Consider the following 18,772-nt stretch of genomic DNA (forward strand, 5'->3'; position numbering starts at 1 on the left):
TTGAATTTATAGTCTTCTCTTTGGATTTGGAAGTCCACCTGGTGCCCCTTTCCTTTTCATTCTGAATAATTGTAGTCTTGTCAGCACATCTATCCTGTTTCTCAGACTGTCCATTTTTTTTACTGAAATTGATGCAGTAGCTTAGCTAGGTACTCTGTCAGTCAGAGCTCTCCTGGGATCGTCTGACTTTTTGGGATTTCAGTGCTTTTTTATGTACATAGGCCACAGGAGGTAAGAACAAGTAATAATATCATGAGTTATCCTTTTGCTTATCCATGTTCCCAAAGCTATTTAAGGAGAAAGAATTTTACTCTAATTAGTGCTTTTAACAAAATATTGGGCCAGCTTTGGCTTCATGGTGTGCAATGTAAGTCATATGAATTTAATTTATAAAGGTTGTCTTCTGTTGTCTTGCCCCCCACCTTTGCTGATGTTCAGATAGTATCTAGTCAGAATTCTTGCTGCTTGTCCTTCATTTTAGAAGAGGACCAGTGGCACAGGAATTGGATTTTAAGTGAGGTCCTTCTGTAAGAGCAGTGTGTGTGTATGTGTGTGTGTGTGTGTGTGTGTGTGTATATATATATATATATATATATATATATATATATATATATAATGTATATATATTATATCTTTACAATTGAAGTTTGTGTGTTAGGATTAGGAGTCAGCAAACTACAGACCTATGATATGACCTGCCACCTATTTTTAGTTCATGGGCACATGAACTAAGAATGTTTTTTTTTTTAATTTTGCTAGATTTATGTATTTATTTTTCTAACTACATGAAAAGATATTTTTCAGCAATCATTTTTTGGTAATGCTTTGAGTGCCATATTTTCCTCCTTCCCTCCCCTTTCCCCTTGACAGTGAGTGATCTAATTTAGGTTATACATGTATATCAATGTTAAACATATTTCCATATTAATTATTTTGTGAAAGTAGAAGCAGAACAAAAAAGGAAAAAAGCATGAGGGGAAAAAATATTTTTAAAACTGAAAAATAGGATGCTTTGGTCTGCATTTAGACTCCATAGTTCCTTCTCAGGACGTGGATGGTATTTTCCATTTCAAATCCTTCAGAATTGTCTTTGATCATTATACTGCTGAGAAGAGCAAGTCCATCACAGTTGATCATCATGCAGTGTTGTTGTTAATGTGTATATTGTTCTTCTGGTTTTGCTTACTTCCCTCAGTATCATTTCATGAAAGTCTTTCCAGGCTTTTCTGAAGTCCAACCAGTCATGATTTCTTATAGAAAAACAGTACATTTTCATATACCACAATTTGTTCAGGCATTCTCTAATTGATGGACATCCCCCCAATTTCCAATTCTTTACTACTACAAAAAGAACTACTACAAATATTTTTGGACATGTTGGATTTCTGCCCTTTTTATGATCTCTTTGGGATGTATGTTCAATTTCTCTACCTCTTCCCAGAATGGGTTCATCAAGACTATGTCATAGTTATGCACAGCTTTATTGGCCTTTAGTATAGTTCCAAATTGCTCTCCAGAAATGTTAGATCAGTTCATAACTCCACTAACAATGCATTAATGTTCCAGTTTTCCCCATATCTCCTCTGACTTTGATCACTTTCCTTTTCTGACATATTGTCTAATCTGATAGGTGTGAGATGATTCCTTAGAGTTTTAATTTGCATTTCTTTAATCAGTAATGATTAAGAGCATTTTTTCATGACTATAAATTGCTTTAACTTTTTCAACTGAAAATTGCCTGTTCATATCCCTTGACCATTTATCTTAAGAATGGGTTTTTACAATACAATGCAGTAAATTTTATTTTAAGATGTTCAAAAGAGATGGTGAGGATTATTTTGGACTATGGACCATAGTTGCTGACTATTGTATTAGACTTGAAATATTAATAAGTATTTTTTCCCAGCAGTACATATAACTGGTTGGGGATAATTAAAAAAAATACATCCTCACCCTTTCCTGTACCTGTATACTTTTCAATTCTTAAAGTGAGCTTAGTATGAGGAGACTTTCATTACCTTAGCCCCCTTACCTATCTCCTTTCCTCTAGCCTCCCCTGATTCAGCTTGTGCTACTATTAAAGCATGCTCTCTATACATTAAAAGTCAAAATACCTTAATCTGGCATTGGAAGCTCTCAACAAACTATATTCAAGTTCCAATCTAACATTATATTCTACTTGTCACTTAAGACACAGTATGTTGTAGCCAACCCATATTACTTGCTGATAGAGAAGACTAAACCTATTTCCATATTTTGTGCCAGTATTTTCCAAAACAATCTCCTTTCCCTCATGTCTCATGTCCAATTTCCATACCTCCTCACAGAATGGAGGCAACTCTGGTTTCATCAAGACTATGGTGCCATGATAGTAACTCTGACAGGTCTTGCCAAGCTGAAAGGTAAGAGGAAAAGGAGGCTTATTGTGTATTTGAGGATTAGCCACCCCAGGGTTGGAGAGGATTGTTATCAGATGTGCTAAGAGTGACTCACTTATGACCTTTTCAACTCTCTAAGACCATATCAATAGCATTGGAAAGAAAGGAGTGAATGGAAGTCACTGAAAAGAGAGAACTGGTGATTTGATATGGAGGGAGAAGGAAAGGAAAGATGAAAGAACAGAATATTAGTCATGGATAGAAATACTGTGAATATCCTATCCAAACACTGACCCTCCTGCTACGTCCTCACTCACTCCTATGTAGATCTGGTTCCCATTCAAACCATTTTCATGTCTTTTCTTCTCTTCTCCCTGTTCCCTCCCCTTGCCCTGGGAACAGATTGATTGGTCTGGGAACAGAATCAAATCAATACGACCTTTTCTTCTGTATCATTCAATTGCACTGTGACTTTCCCCTTTACTAACAAACACTTAGGCAGCTAGGTGGGCATGGTGGATATAATGCCAGGCCAAGCAATATACTTTGCCAGAGGATGATAGTGCAAAGGAGTATTGTTATACCAAACTCCTGCAGAGCCTCTTTACTTGACCTTAGCTCTGGGAAACAAGGTATCTCCAAAATATTTTGACAATGCCAAGCCCCTTTCTTTCATCAGGGGAGAGAACTGCCTTGGGAAGGAGGGTAGATAGATTGGGTTAACTTTGAATCGATGACATATTTAGTATCCATCCTCTTGGTATCTAGAGATTAAGGACCAGGGTTCATGGATAGGGAGAGATTTGTAAGTTGCCCACAGAGTAGTGGATGCTGTGAAAGTAGATTTGTTAGTCATGGCCTTGTACTATTCAAGTGACATCCAAATAAGTTTCATTTGGCAGTGGTCTGTAACCTAGGTAGAAGCTCTAAGTTTACAAAAATAGGCTTGGTAATTAAAGTCTGAAATAGAAAATTTAGGGGTTTCCTGCTGTGGGTAGCATTTGGTTCCTTGGCCTGCCTTTTGTTATGGAACAAGCATGTGTACAGTTTGCATCATCTCCTTCTGCACCTGCTAGGTTTTCATCAGGCAGGTAGTTTCCCATGACCTTGGGAAAATAACTTCTCTGGACCTCTGTGAAATGAAGAGGTGAGAGTAGCTCTAACTCTAAATAGTGTGGTCCTCTGATCATATTCAATAGAACTGAATCAAAGTAAAAATAATTATCTTCAAAAACTAGTCATCCTGCTTCTAAAAAATCATAATGAAGTAATGTGACCTTGTTCCAAATATCACTCTCTATCTCTCTATGCTAGACATTTTCCCTGGAGCTGCTCCCCCCCCCCCCCGCCATGCCTAGAATGTTCTCCCCTTCCTCATCTCTGATTCCTGGCTTAGTAGCTGTGTGACTCTGAGCAAGTCACTTAACCTCTGTATGCCTCAGTTTCTTCAGATGTGAGAATCTACCTCACAGTTGTGAGAATCAAAGAAGATACTATTTATAAAGCACACATAGTAGGCACTAAAATTAATACTTATTTCTTCCCTTTCCCCTCCTTCTTCCCACCCCCTATTTGACCTTTACAACAATTCTTTGAGTTAGGTACAATGATTACTTCACATTTTACAGATGATTAATCTTGAGGCTGAGATGGTATAAGTAACTTCCCCAGGATCAGCTCCCTCATCTTTTGAATTTCTGAAGCAGAATCCAAATTCTGTTCTTCTGACTCAAGTCCAGTGCTAGATTTTCTTTTTTTTTTTTACTTTCTAAAAAAATTTATTTAAGACAATGGTATTAAGTGACTTGCCCAAGGTCATACAACTAGGCAATTATTAAGTGTCTGAGACCAGATTTGAACTCAGATACTCCTGACTGCAGAGCCAGTGCTCTATCCACTGTGCCATCTAGCTGCCCCTTTTTTTAATTTTTAACTTTTTTTCAATAGTTATGTATTCTAAGAGGATTACCACTGAAAACAAACAATTAGCAACATAATTCATAGAGAAAGCTGCTCTAGTTACAACATCATCCATATTAATAGTGCTTTTTACCAGTTGCCAGTTGCCACTGCTATCCATTTCCCAACAAGGCCTTAGTTATCAAATCAGTTATAACCTTTAACTTCTCTGGTACATATGTACATTTAAGAACACACACACACACACAAAAATGGCCTTATGGCAGAGGTTATAAACTTTGTTTAAATGTCATTTTGGACTTAATTGAAATTAGGTTTGTGGGGTTTAGCTTTAGATGGTGGGACCTTAGTAATTTAGTCTAATCCTTTCATTTGATAGATGAGAAAATTGGACCCCAAAAAGATTAAGGCTACAGATAGTAGATCAGCTAGGATTTGAATCCCACTCCAGTAAATATTAGATCCCTCCCTCCCTTTTATACAGACTCACACAGATTGGGGCATTTTATGTCCCCCATTTTTTACCTAGTGCTGATTTCAGAACAGTGCTATGTTTAACTCAGTCGAACTAACTGGGCACTATGTATAAGGACTGTACAGGCTACTCCCTGATGGAATATGAGGATAGGCAAAATACAGTTCATGCTTTCAAAGTTAAAGTGTAATAGAGATCAAAACACCAGTAATTGATCCAAGGGAGAGCAAAGTACAGAATTCAGACCGAGAAAAGTACTGAGAAATTTAAGGGGAGAAAGCACCCCTTTGTTTGAAGATGAGAGGGAATAATGTCAAGGAAATGTATTCCAGAGGACTTGTGTTGAAATGTACTATAAACATTTGTAATGAATTTTATCTTTTATGCTTTTTGAATGGATGGGGGGGGTGAGAGAATTCAGAACTGAAAATAAAATAAAATTGAAATACAGATAAAAAAAGACAGAAGATGGAGAAATGGACTAAAGAATTTCAAATGTCCCAATTTTCCTAAAAAAGGAAAATAATGGAATCAAATTATAAATCATTGTGCTAGACTTTAATTCCTGACTATATTCTATAACACTATTAAAGAGATTAAATATTTTTGAATATTTAAAAGAATATTTAATTAGGTGAAGTGCCACCTCAGCTTTAAAGCAAAGAAGGGACTTCAGTAAATCCAAGTAAATAGTATTCTAGTGGTCTATTCTAGCTATGGGGAATGATTTGAGCAGAAATTAGGAGATATAAGAATGAGGCTAAGGCTGGAAAGTAGAATGGCTGGGAGAATATAAAATCTATGAGATGGAATAGCATTGCTTAAGACTGTATAATTGGCTTGGAGCAGGATTCTGGAGTTCCAAAAGTATGAGTTTATTTTTTATTCTTTTAGCAGTGAGGAAATAGCAGAGGTTAATGATTAGAGGAATAACACGAATAGAGGAAACATTAGGAAAATTACTCCAGTGGTTGCCTATTTTTACTGTTTTTTCTAGGCAATATCTATCAGACTCAAAAATCATCTTGTTTTGCCAGAAGCCTTTAATGAAAACACCAACTATATCAATGAAACCATTTGATTTTACCTGTGAACTGTTCCCAAGCAACTAATTTGCTAATGATTGATGGATGTGTTTGAAAGAACTTGGAGAGGTAGAATTGTAAAGAAAAAAAAATGATTTGGAGGGGAGGCTGCATGATGACACAGTCATTGATAGTTACATAGAACACTTTTTTGTCTTAGCCCCAAAGAGTTATTGGTGTATAGGGGCATTTTATTGTCAGGGATGCTGAGCTTGGAATCAGAGGACAAAGTATAAATCCTGGCTCTACTACTGATTTTGTTATAACTTATTTTCTTTCTTCCTTGGCTTTCTCATCTGTAAATATCAAGATAAAATGTAGTTATTTAATTTTAAGAAGGCAGGGTTTTAAAGACTTACATTTAGAAAAATTATTCTCACCCATTATGATGGTGATCAGTTGCTGACTCTAATGTTAAATAATTCACACCAGGTAATAAAGTTGCTAATTGGTGGTCTTGAAAACTACTTTGCCAGAAATATAAGAGTTTTAAGTATATCATCTTCCATTTTACTCTCAATATCTCTCAAACGTGTATGAGATCTTCAATCCCAACTACCACCACCCTAGTAGAGGCTCTCATTACTACCTGCCTGGCTTATTGGGGTATCCTAATAGATTTTCCCACTCTTTTCTCCCTTTTCTAGACCATTCTTCACACCACTGCTTTAGTAACTTCTTTACATAAAGCTATACACATCACTATTTTGCTTAAAAAATTTCTTTTTCCTTACCAAATAAAGTTCAAATTATTTAATATTTGAGCCCTTACATAGTCACTTAATAACTAACTAGAGTTTGAATAGTTTATTAAGAGATATTATCTCATTGGATCCTTACAGCAGCTCCTAGAGGTTGATGCTATCATTAAACCCATTTTACAGATCAGGAAACTGAGGCAGACTGAGACTAAGTGACTTCCCCAAGAGTCACACACTTAGTATATGTCTGAGATAAGATTTAAACTCAGTTCTTCCTAATTCTGGGTCCAGCATGGCAATTGACTTTTTCAAATTTCTCTTGCTAACTACTTTTGAATGAACTTTACTTTGCACCTAAAAAATCCAACCCTTCCACCCATATTGTCAACTGTTTATATTTTTTTTTCCTTCATGTTCTTCCAAATCCTTCCCATCTTTCAAAGCCTAATTTAACTCCTACATCTTCCAGGAGCCAATCTATGATCTCAGCCAAAAATCATCTTTCTAGTCTCTTATTTTTCGTGATGTTCTGTACCTCCCATGTTCTTAGTCTGTTTTTTACTTTAGCAGTTATGTAGAACTGTCATTTTTTTTAATGAAGGCAGAATCTATATCATAAGTTATCTTTATTTCTCTACCTTTACTTAAAACAGTATTTTATCTTTATTAAATGGTAGTTGAATGCTTGCAATAATTTGTCCAAAGGAATCTGTATGAAGGCCAGTTAAGTGATTTACTAAAGGAATGAAATGGTAGTCACTGGCTTTGCCTTAATAGATTGGCATACCTTTTGTGATCTGTGTTTTTCTTTTTCTCTAGATTCTTTTATTATGTCTCTCTCAAATTAAATGGCTAAATCTTTTGTAGAACTAATATTTTTAAATGATATCTCAATGAGACAAGTTTAAATCTCATTCCTGTCATTATTACAGGCTTAAAAACATAGCCCAATAATGAAGTTAATAAGGAGAATCTTTTCAAAAGAAAATGGAGGTGAATATCAATAAGCCTGTCCTTGCAGAGAAGTCAGGTTGCTTTTGATCTGAGGGCTGTGTTCTGTGTCAAACTAAGCATATGCTGTGGGTGCATATTAAATGTTAGTGGAAAATGGAATGATGCCACTGTTTTAAAATGTCAGCATATGTAGTGAAATCTCACACTAAACAGTTGGCTGCCTAGATTTAAGTTAGTAAGAAAATGTGAACATGAAAATGAGTCTATACTCATGTATAGTCATATTTGACCAATTACGATAATAGATTAGGCTCTTACTGTGACAGACAGAGCTTCTAATGATCCTGGAAGGAAGAACTTGTCAAAAATAATTAAAATCAGTCATCTTAGTTTGATTAATAATTCCCTCCATTTTTTTAACTATCCTACTATGAAATACTTTTAAGAGTAATTCTTTTTTTTTTTTTTTTTTTTTGCAAGGCAAACAGGGTTAAGTGGCTTGCCCAAGGCCACACAGCTAGGTAACTATTAAGTGTCTGAGGCAGGATTTGAACCCAGGTACTCCTGACTCCAGGGCCGGTGCTTTATTCACTATGCCACCTAGCAGCCCCAAGAGTAATTCTTGACTTTTGTTATTGAAGAAGACCAAAATGACATCACTATGTTTGAGACAAATTACAATGTGTCCAACTGTGGCTGATCAGCCCCATATGAGCTCGGAATGCTCTACCATAGGTTGGTCACAAACAGTCCATGTGAATACTTGGGTTGTTTACTCTAAACTTACAGATGTCATGTTTCCTTTGAGCTGCGTCAATTCTGCCTTGCTCATATAATGCAGCCCCCTCACTGATGAGGGCACGGTCCTGTGTCAAGGCTTCCCATGCTGTACAATCAATTCTAAAGTTCTTCAATGAGATGTTCAGGGTGTCTCCTTATAGCTTCTTCTGACCCCCTTGTAAGTGCTTGCCCTGTGTGAGTTCTCCATAGAATAGTCTTTTTGGAAGCATACGTCTGGCTTTCTAACACGTCCAGCCCATTGTAGTTGCACTTTCTGTAGTATTGTTGGAATGCTAGGCAGGTTAGATCAAGGAAGGACCTCAGGGTCTGGTATCTTCTCCTTCCAGGTGCTCTTCAGAATCTCCCTAAGACAGTGTAAATGGAAGCAATTCAGTTTGCTGACATGGCACTGGTAGACTGTCCAGGTTTCACAGGATTATAGCAAGGAGGTCAGCACAGTGGCTTCAGTTTAATGGTCAGTCTAATACCTCTTCTCTCCCACACTTTCTTTCCAAGCCTCCCAAATACTGAGCTAGTTCTGGCAATGAGAGTGTCAACCTCATTGTCAATGTGCACCTCCTTGGAAAGGGTACTGCTGAGATAAGTGAATTTGTCCACAGTATTCAAAACTGCTCCATTTGCTGTAAATGATGGTTCCACATATGGATAGTGTGGTGCTGGTTGATGGAGTACCTGTGTTTTCTTGGTGTTCATCATGAGACTAAAAGGAGCACAAGCAGCAGAGAATCGTTCCATACCTTGTTGCATCTCAGCTTCAGAGGCTGCATTGAGAGCACAGTCATCTGCAAACAGAAGATTCTGCAGCAATACTCCCTCCACTTTTGTCTTGGCTTGTAGCCTTTTCATGTTGAATAATTTGCCATCAGTGTGGTAGCTGACCTTGAAGCTGTGTTCATCCTTAGAAAAGACATTTGATAACTGGCTGAAAACATGCTAAAAAAAGTATGGGAGCAAGGATATAGCCTTGTTTTACTCCACTGATGACTGAGAAATCTTGAGAGCATTGTCCACTATCCAGAACCTGGGTATACACGCCGTCATGAGGTTGACATACAATACTGATAAGAATTTGTCCAGACAACAAAGTTTTGACATAATTTTTTAAAAACCCTCACAACTGACAGTATCAAAGGCCTTGATCAGTTGTTGTATTCAGACTTCTCTTCTGTTCCTTGCATTTTTCCTGGAATTGTCAGGCACCAAACATCATATCGACTGTTCCTCAACCCCTTTTGAAGCCACACTGACTCTAAGGAAGGTGATCATCCGTCAGGTGAAGGGTAGCCTATTGGCAAGAATCTTACCAGCAATGACCAAAAGAGAAATACCCCTGTGATTGCCATAGGACAATCCATGGCAATAGATTTACCTTTATAGAGATGGACAATGAAGCTGTCCTTAAATCCTTGGGGTAATAACCTCTTCATGCCATATAAGCTGGAAAATAATACTATGGAAGTTATGTAGAGGTTTATAAATTTGGGGCATTTATACTTTTTGAAATTTACTTGGCAGTGCTAATAGCCCAGGATCATACTTTAGTATCATTTTTTTTGTTTTGTTTTAAGTCATTTGGGGTTAAGTGACTTACCCAGACTCACTCAACTAGTGTCTGAGGTCAAATTTGAACTCAGGTCCTCCTGACTGGAGAACTTTTTCCACTTTGCCACCTATAACTGCCCCTTTATTAAGTATCATTAATTTTGCACTGGTCTTGTTTTTCCATCATATTCAGCAACTGTTTGTTGTCCTGCTGTCCTGAATTTATAAAATATTTGTGGCACTGAGATCCAGATGTTGAGTTAAAAGTGTAACTCCGATAGCCATATTTAATTGGCCTGGATGATTGTTAAAGAATTGTTAATCTTTTTGAAGGCCTTGTGGACAGTGCGTGTTTCAGATACCAGCTAGACCAATGGTTAATGTTTTTTGTGTTGTAGACCCTTTGGAGAATATTTGTGAATACATAAATGCATAGGATTACAATTAGTAAATACCTCAGATTATAAAGGAAAGCAATTATTTGATCCTCACAATTTATTTAACATTTTATTCATTTTATAGTTGAGGAAACTGATGCAAGCAAACACTGAGAGACTTGACCAAGCACAGCTAGTGACTGACTGAATCAAGATTTGAACTTGAATCTTGATTCTAGACCCCAGCACTCTAGTCACAGCCACTAAGGAAAGTACTTGGCCTCAAACTGACCCTGCCTATCTGCCCCATGACTTGGGTAACTTAATTTTCCTTTCCTGTAAATGAGGATAACTTGCTATCTACCACAGAGTGAAGATCACAGGAGTTAATTGATATGAAAAATATTGAAAGCACTGTAAAAAAATTCAAGGTTTTTGTTTATTATGCTGTAGGAGCTACAGAATTGTTGCCCCTCTGTGAAATCCTTTTTTTAAAATTATATGACAGATTCTTACTGCTTAAAGAGAACTCTGCAATGAATCACTTTGAAATGCAAATATAGCTCGCTAATATATGCTTTTCAACTCAAGATCTAGAGTGGAAAACCAGCTATGCCATAGTTTAAGAAAACCAAATATACAAAACCCCCAGAAGACTGGGCTGAGATGTGAAAGGAAGATGACTAAAGATATAGGCTAGAAGGGGAAGAAATCCTATCTTTTTTTCTTTCAAAATTTCCTTCTCTAATCTTCTGATGAGTTTTATCAGTCCCTTCTTTTACCATCTTTTTGAAGGGTTCAGTTGGTGATATTATTGGAGCACTATTCATTTTTTAATCCAACCCTCTTGTCTCTTGATCTTAGATAACAAAGTTTTGTTTTGTTTTGTTTTTCATTTGCAATTATCCCTATAGCACTGTTTAGGACATGTATGACTTGAATTTTCTTGTTTCACGTGCTCAGATTAGATTTGTTAAAAGTGGTATAAGAGCTAGCATTTATTTTATATTTGAGTTATGTGTACACATATACTTGTATAATTTTATCCTAGGAAGTAAGGGTTGTTATTATTCCTATTTTACATTTAAGGAAACTGAGGCATGCCACAGTTAAGTAACTGAGGAGGATTCAAACTCAGGTCTTCCTGGCTTAAGGCCTAAACTCATATCCACTGTATAGCAGTACTTATGGAATTGCAAATATAGACTTCAGGATGGTATGTGGTTTGGTAGGTTTGAGTTGGCAGAAACCAAATAATGCTATTATCTGTGTTATTCAATTGTTTTTCAGTTGTCATTAACTCTTCTTGACCCCATTTAGGAATTTTTGGCAAAGATGCTGGAATGGTTGGCCATTTCCTTCTCCAGCCAGCTCATTTTACAAATGAAGCAACTGAGGCAAATAGGGTAAGGTGACTTAGTCAGAGTCACACAGATAGTGATTGTCTAAGGCCAGATTTGAACTTGGGAAGATGTGTCTTCTTGACTCTAGGCCCACTACCTACTACTTAGCTGCCTTGGGCTTCTTTTAAGTCCTAACTAAAATCCTACCTTTTACAGGAAAATTTCCCCAACCCTTCTTAATTCCAGCATCTTCTCTGTTTCTTCTTATTCTTTCTCATGTATTTGTTTGTTTATTTAATTTCCTTTTTTATCCTCTTTATAGTTTGCTTTCAATATATTGTCTACATGTGAATTAGATTGTGATTTCCCTGAGGATAAGGGATTATCTTTTGCCTTTTTTGTCTCATCAGAAGGTTGGAAAATAATAGATAATTAATAAATGTTTATTGATTTGTGTGGTACTAGGTGGTAGACAAAACTGTAATCTTTCCTGACCCTAAGATGCTTTTGTTTCAATGGGGAGGAAATATTTTTAATAGTTACTACTATTATATAATATATAAATTATATATACATATATATACATGTGTATATATATATACATATATATAATTCAGCCTATCATCTAAAGGTGTCAGCAATGTGGCTCATATGTACTTTTCCATATTAGGTACTGAGGCAGAAAAGTGGTTCAGTAGATAGAAGTAGATAGAGCCTGGAGGTAAAAAGGTCTGAATTCAAATTTAGAATCAAACACTTAACGGTTGCGTGACCTTGGCCATTTTCCCTCTATTTACCCCAGTCTCCTCAACTAAATAATAATAATAGCACCTATATTCCAGGGTTGTTGTGAGGATCAGATGAGATATCTCAATAGTGTTGAGTACAATATATGGAACTTAATCCTTCCTCTTCCTCTGCTGACCATTCCAGTCTGACTAGTCTGCTGTTACCTGTGTGAGACATTCCCATCTCCACCTGGGTGTGTCCCTTTGCTTCACAGGCTGTTTCCTATCACTGGAATGAGTACTGAGTCTCTTAGAATCCCTAGCTATAATCAGGGCTCAGGTGCTGTCACTTATGAAGTCTCAGCTGAATTTTCTTTCTAACTTTTCCCAACTCCACATTCTACTACCACTCACCCTTCTATTCCTAGCCAGTTATTACTGCTCTCTTTCTTTTCAGAGTAGCTAGTATTTTAATTATCTGTGCATATCTTTATCCTCCCAGTAGAATATAAGCTCTTTGAAGACACGGATTGTTTCAGTTTTATTTTGCTGTTGCTAGAACAAAGCCTTGACTATTCAGATGCTCCATAAATGTTTGCTTGATTTAAAAGTCTTTAAAAATACAGACATTTGAATTGTGGATTTCTTTTTCTTTTGTCCTAAAGATTCTTTCTTGTACATATATTTTCAGGTCAAGAACGATTTGGTAACATGACAAGAGTATACTACAAAGAAGCCATGGGTGCCTTTGTGGTCTTTGATATCTCAAGAGGGTCTACTTTTGAGGCAGTCCTCAAATGGAAAAATGATTTGGACAGTAAGGTACAACTTCCAAATGGCATCCCAATACCTACAGTTCTCCTAGCCAATAAGTGTGATCAGAACAAGGATAGTGGTCATAACCCTTCTCAGATAGACCAGTTCTGCAAAGAAAATGGATTTATAGGATGGTTTGAAACATCTGCAAAGGTAAGAGCATGTAAAGAATGGATGAACTCTGCAGATTGAAGCATATTTTTCACTTTATGTTTCTAACTTTTTATTTTTATCTTTCTGTAACATGACTACTATAGATATTGTGCTTTACATGATTTCACACATACATAACATTGCTTATCTTTTCAATGGGTGGGAGTGAGGAGTAGGTTGGGAGGAAGAGAGAATTTGGAACTCAAAATAATTTTAAAATGAATATGGAAAAAATTTAAACCGTTAGAGCTACTCAAAAGTAGAAGTTGGATGACGTAGAGAGAATTTTTTCAGGTATGGATTTGACTAGATGCCTTTGAGATCTCTTTTGCTCTCAAGTTTGTGTAAATTAACAATTCTGTGTGATATTTTCATAAAACCCAACTATTCTAACAAATGGTGAAAAGGAGATCTTTTATTTTTGGCATATGCTGCAGAATAGTTTTATTAGCCAGTTTTAGGTAGTAAGGGTATAATAAAATAAGTCATCGCCATAGATTAAGTGTGAGATGCTGAGCTTCCATTTCTCCTGAAACTTCAATGATGGAAGATATAGAAAAGAGGAGTGTCTTAGAAGTTAATTAAAAGGACATTATTGCATTAGTTGTTTTAGAAACTCATTATTGGTTAATAATTTCACTAGGATGGGAAGTTCATGAATAATTGTCTTTAGAAGTTAATTTTTCCTATGAGGTTAATAGATATTTGAAATGCCAAATTTAAGATAAAATATGTTATTGCAGATCTATCACATTGACATTGAGCCAAACATTTCCATTTTTAAGCCTAAACTATCCACATCTTTACGGCTGGAGGAATGAGTAAAAGTAATTTGTGCTGATGCTGTGAGGGGTACCTAAGAATGAAAAAAGCATAGCTACTGTTATAAATTACCCATTGTGTATATAATGACAACTTATAAATCACAGTGGAGAATGTTGTGATAGCTATTGATTCCTTAGGATTTTTTTTTAACAAAGCTCCACAGGTATCTCATACTGTTCAAAATTAACTAATTTGTGCATGATTCCCAAAAACAACAATTTGTACTAAGGGAAAAAAAATAAAAGTGTGTGTATAGAACTCATTTTATGATTTAGTAGAGAGACCATTGGAAATATAATTACCACTGACTCCTGTCATATACTCAGAATTTGGGGCAAAAGGACCCTCACAATGAAACATTTATCTGGACTCTTTCCTTTGATTTAAGTGAGGCTTTTAGAGGAGTGCCAGACCTGGAGTCAGGAAGGCTTATCAGCTTCCCGAGTTCAAATCTGGCCTCAGATACTTACTAGGCATATGACCCTGGGTAAGTCACTTATCCCTCTTTGTCTCAGTTTTTTCATCTGTAAAATGAGCTGGAGAAAGAAATGGCAAACCATCCAGTATCTTTGGCAAGAAAACTTCCAAAATGGCATCATAAAGAGTTGGACTTGACTGAAGCAAGACCAGTAACTGTGTGATGTTGACTTCTTTCAGATCATAGAATTTGTTACAATGAAATGTGAATTTAATTGGGACAGACTATAATTTAATGCACTTTCATTTTGTGACATCAGCGCTCACTTGTATTCATGTTCTTCTACCAGATGTCTTGGAACATCTGATGTTGACCAGATGAAGTCAGATTGAGCTTATTTGTTCATCTTTAGTTAGCTCCTTGCTAAATTTTGTTCCATTTCAGGGCTTTTTTTTTTGTTTCATTTTTACCATAAGAATAACTATTATTCCAAAGATGTGTAAAAGTTTGTTATTTAAAATAGTACATTTCAATCATTCAAGCCCACTATGAAGAGAGAATTGGGTTCACAGAAATGCTAAGGAAAGTGGGGTGAAGAGAGGTCAAGAATTTACAAGCTATTACTTGCAAAACAGAATACTTCTCAGAAAACAAATAGAAACCTTTGAGGCACCTGGCATGATATGGTTGTTAATAATTGATCTATAATGCAGCTTAGACTTCTTGAAATATTTCTTTTGAGGTTGCAAACCGAAAGTAAAAAGTAATTTGCTCCACCATGCAAAGAGCTTTAAGATATGAACCCAAGTTGTCACAGACCTTTCTTCCATACCACATTGCTTCTCTCAAGAACTTCAAGGGGGCAGGGAACTTAGGAAAACTGGAAAAGGAAGATTGTTCTAAAGTCCCAGAATAACATGATTGTGAAATTGGGGCCAGTAATAAAGTGCAGTTTACTATTTAAAATTTTGGTATAGATATATTCATATATGCACATGTGAATTATTCCTCCTTTTTAACTGTTAATTCCATGAGGTTAGGATCATGTCATAACAAAACTTGGTTTATTCTTTAGGGGGTAGTGCCCTGTATTCTCTGAAGTAGTCAAGCACTTTAAGAAATATTTAAAATAAGGAAACTTTGGAGCATTCAACGAAGTCTTAATGTCTTAAAATGTATCTAATTGTTATTAAATTTATTTCTATATTTCTCCTGAGCATTTTTAGTATTTTTTGAAAGGTACAACACTGATTTATTTTTTCTTCATTTCAGGATAATATCAACATAGATGAAGCAGTTCGATTCTTGGTAGAGAATATTCTTACAAACTATAAACATTTTCCTAATGAAGATGATGAGGACAAAATAAAACTGGACCAGAACACTTTGAAAGCAGAGAGTAAATCCCAGTGCTGTTAATGTTTCCCCTAATACTTTATTTTTGGTATAAAAAGACCATTGACTTTATACGTATCAAGACTTAAACTGAGACTAAATTCCAGATGAACTGCTGTATTGGGACTTTCATATGGGTTGTTCTTTAAAATGGTGGTGTTTCTGGGTTTCTGAACTCCTTGGTTGGAAGTGGAACATATTTTAAAATTGTTCAATATAGGGGTGGCTAGGTGGCGTGGTGGATAAAGCACCGGCCCCAGAGTCAGGAGTACCTGGGTTCAAATCCAGTCTCAGACACTTAATAATTACCTAGCTGTGTGGCCTTGGGCAAGCCACTTAACCCCGTTTGCCTTGCAAAAACCTAAAAAAAAAATGTTTCATATCATGGGTCTAGAGCATGTGTTCAAAATTTGTCTTGTTCTTTAAACAATGTCAAAATGTTAATGCTTTTTTTACATTCCTTTTTAAAAAATAAGCAGTCAGTTCTTCCTAATTTGAAAGACTTCCAAGTTGAATTATTTTATTAAGATACTACTATAGAAGAATACCTTATAGTCCGGGCTTTGCTACAGTTTTTGTGTATAATTTTTTTTCCTGAAGAATATTCTGGTAGTTTATCCTATTGATTTAGGCATTATAATTATCATTTGTCACAAAAGGGGTCTTTTTTCCTTGTTTGACAGTGTTGAGTTTTTAAAATATATATTTGAAAGATTTGTATTCTATATTAAACTTTAAGGTCTATAATTCCAACTGTATATGGATAATTCTGTTTTCAAGCTGCTTCCAATACAGTTAAGCATTCATTACTCCCTTAATTTGAATTGGATCATGGGTGACTACCTAGGAAGCTAGTCCTTTGCAGGGGATAACTTTGATAGCTGTTTAGACATCCTTTTCTTTGTTTTCTTACATCCTGTATGTTTGTTCTTACCTTAAAGATCTTATTTCAGATCTGATTAATGGTATAAATCTTACACAATTGGTGAACTCAGATGATAAAATTCAAACAGTGTAGAATGAATTAACCAGCAAATGAACTAAAACTTTCTCTAAGCTTTCAAGTAAGCCTTACCCTATATTTTTTGTTCATTTGAAACACAGTGGGAGAGAAACTGAAGACCAAATTACATTGTTGTACATACCTATTTTTTTTTGAGTGAAATTTGTCACTTATTGGAAAAATAAATGTTTTGACAAGAGGTAACAAGAAAATATTACTGGTCCTTTAAAAACTTCTTGGTGTCTATTCACATTAAAATACCTTGTTTTAAAGGATTCACTGATTTCAGAAAGACATTCTTCTGCCTTGTTTAAGAGAAGTTAAAGTACTGTTCAGGGTTAAATTCTTATATAACATAACTCTTGCCTGGTTACTACTAAAACTGTGCTTCTAGTTAGCTAGGTAGTACACTGGATATGGTGCTGCAATTGAAGTTAGGAGTTGAATTCAAATTCTGACTCATATATTTAATTGGGGAATATGACCTGGGCAATATCAATTAATGGCTCTAAATCTCAGTTTCTTCAAGTGGTGATATTAGAACCTACCTCACAGGGCTATTATGAAAAAACATATATAAAGTGTTTTACAAACTTCAAAATCCTATATATGCTGACAGTTATTTTTAGAGAGAACACTTAGAGAAGTAGGTATTTGTGTGTATTTATGCATTTTAAGCATATAGAGTTGAAAAACTTCAAATTATGTTTGTTTTTTTGTTGAGAGTGTATACATAATTAGGAACAGAAGAAGAACAAGTGACTTCTTAGGATTTGCCATTTTAACAGTAAGTCACCATGCTCTTCTATAGAGTTAGTTTGTCAGTCTTTAGTGTCTTGAGTGAATCTTAAATATTTTTGCCCTTTCTGTCCTCACTAGACTAAAAATGTATTAGGAGGAGCTCTGAAGTGAGTGTTATCTTATTTGAATTATTGATAGTGATCTTGACAACATATATATGTGTGTGTGTGTGTGTGTGTGTGTGTGTGTTTATATCTATCGATGTATCTATCTATATCCATATAAATATATATATGTGTACATATATATATATGCCACTATATATATAGATATATAGTGACATATATGTGTGTGTATATTGCTTGAGGGATGTGTATTCATGTATATGTGTGTCTGTTTAAGAACATTTTAGCATGATTAAAGTAATTCTACCAGCTTGAGAATCAGGTGACCTGTGATCTTTCCTCTTGACTTTATTCTTGTCTATTTGAGCATTCCACTCTCTCTGTGGCTCAGTTTACCCCGTATGAAATGGTGGTAATATTTCTTAGTATTTGTACTTGTATGGTGGGTGTATACAGTAGCATGTATGGTAGGATCCTTTTAGTCTTCTATAATATTTAGAAATGTATTTTCTTTCCTTCAATACTTTTTCTATTCAGGACCTTCTAGAAAATATAGTGAATAAGATAAGCTCTTGCTCTTGTCCTACTTAGCATAAGTAGGGAAAGTAAAGCATGTGAGCACCTAGGAGGTATGATGGATGAAGTTATGGACTTGGAATCAGGATAGACCAGAGTTCAAATCTTGCATCAGATACTTAGTGTGTGACCACTGGCAATTCATTTTAACCTTCATTGCCCTTAATTTTCTTATTATGAAATGATGAGGATAGTAAGTAGCACCTATTTACTACTTTGTAAACTTTAAAAACTCTGCGTCACTGCTACCTGGGCAGCTAGGTATCTTAGCTCATTGGCTAGACCACTGGACCTGCAGTCTGGAAGACCTGAGTTGAAATCCAACCTCACACATTTACTAGTTGTGAGACCTTGAGGAAATCCCTTAACCTCTGTTTGCCTTCATCCACTGTAGAAGAAAATGAAAACCACTCTCG

At 35.7% G+C, this 18,772-nt stretch overlaps 1 protein-coding gene across 1 annotated transcript in view; it reads left to right on the forward strand.

The window, feature by feature from the left end:
- The window catches only part of RAB32 (RAB32, member RAS oncogene family), a 43,867-nt gene extending 26,066 nt beyond the window's left edge, over positions 1-17,801 (forward strand). The window contains exons 2-3 of the mRNA XM_074187786.1: positions 12,996-13,273; positions 15,789-17,801. Coding sequence (XP_074043887.1) covers positions 12,996-13,273; positions 15,789-15,935 — 425 coding nt within the window. The 3' untranslated portion in view covers positions 15,936-17,801. The remainder of the gene's footprint in view (positions 1-12,995; positions 13,274-15,788) is intronic.
- Positions 17,802-18,772: the final 971 nt, after the last annotated feature.

This window comes from Macrotis lagotis, chromosome 5 (genome assembly GCF_037893015.1).
Source record: "Macrotis lagotis isolate mMagLag1 chromosome 5, bilby.v1.9.chrom.fasta, whole genome shotgun sequence".
Classification (NCBI taxonomy): domain Eukaryota; kingdom Metazoa; phylum Chordata; class Mammalia; order Peramelemorphia; family Peramelidae; genus Macrotis; species Macrotis lagotis.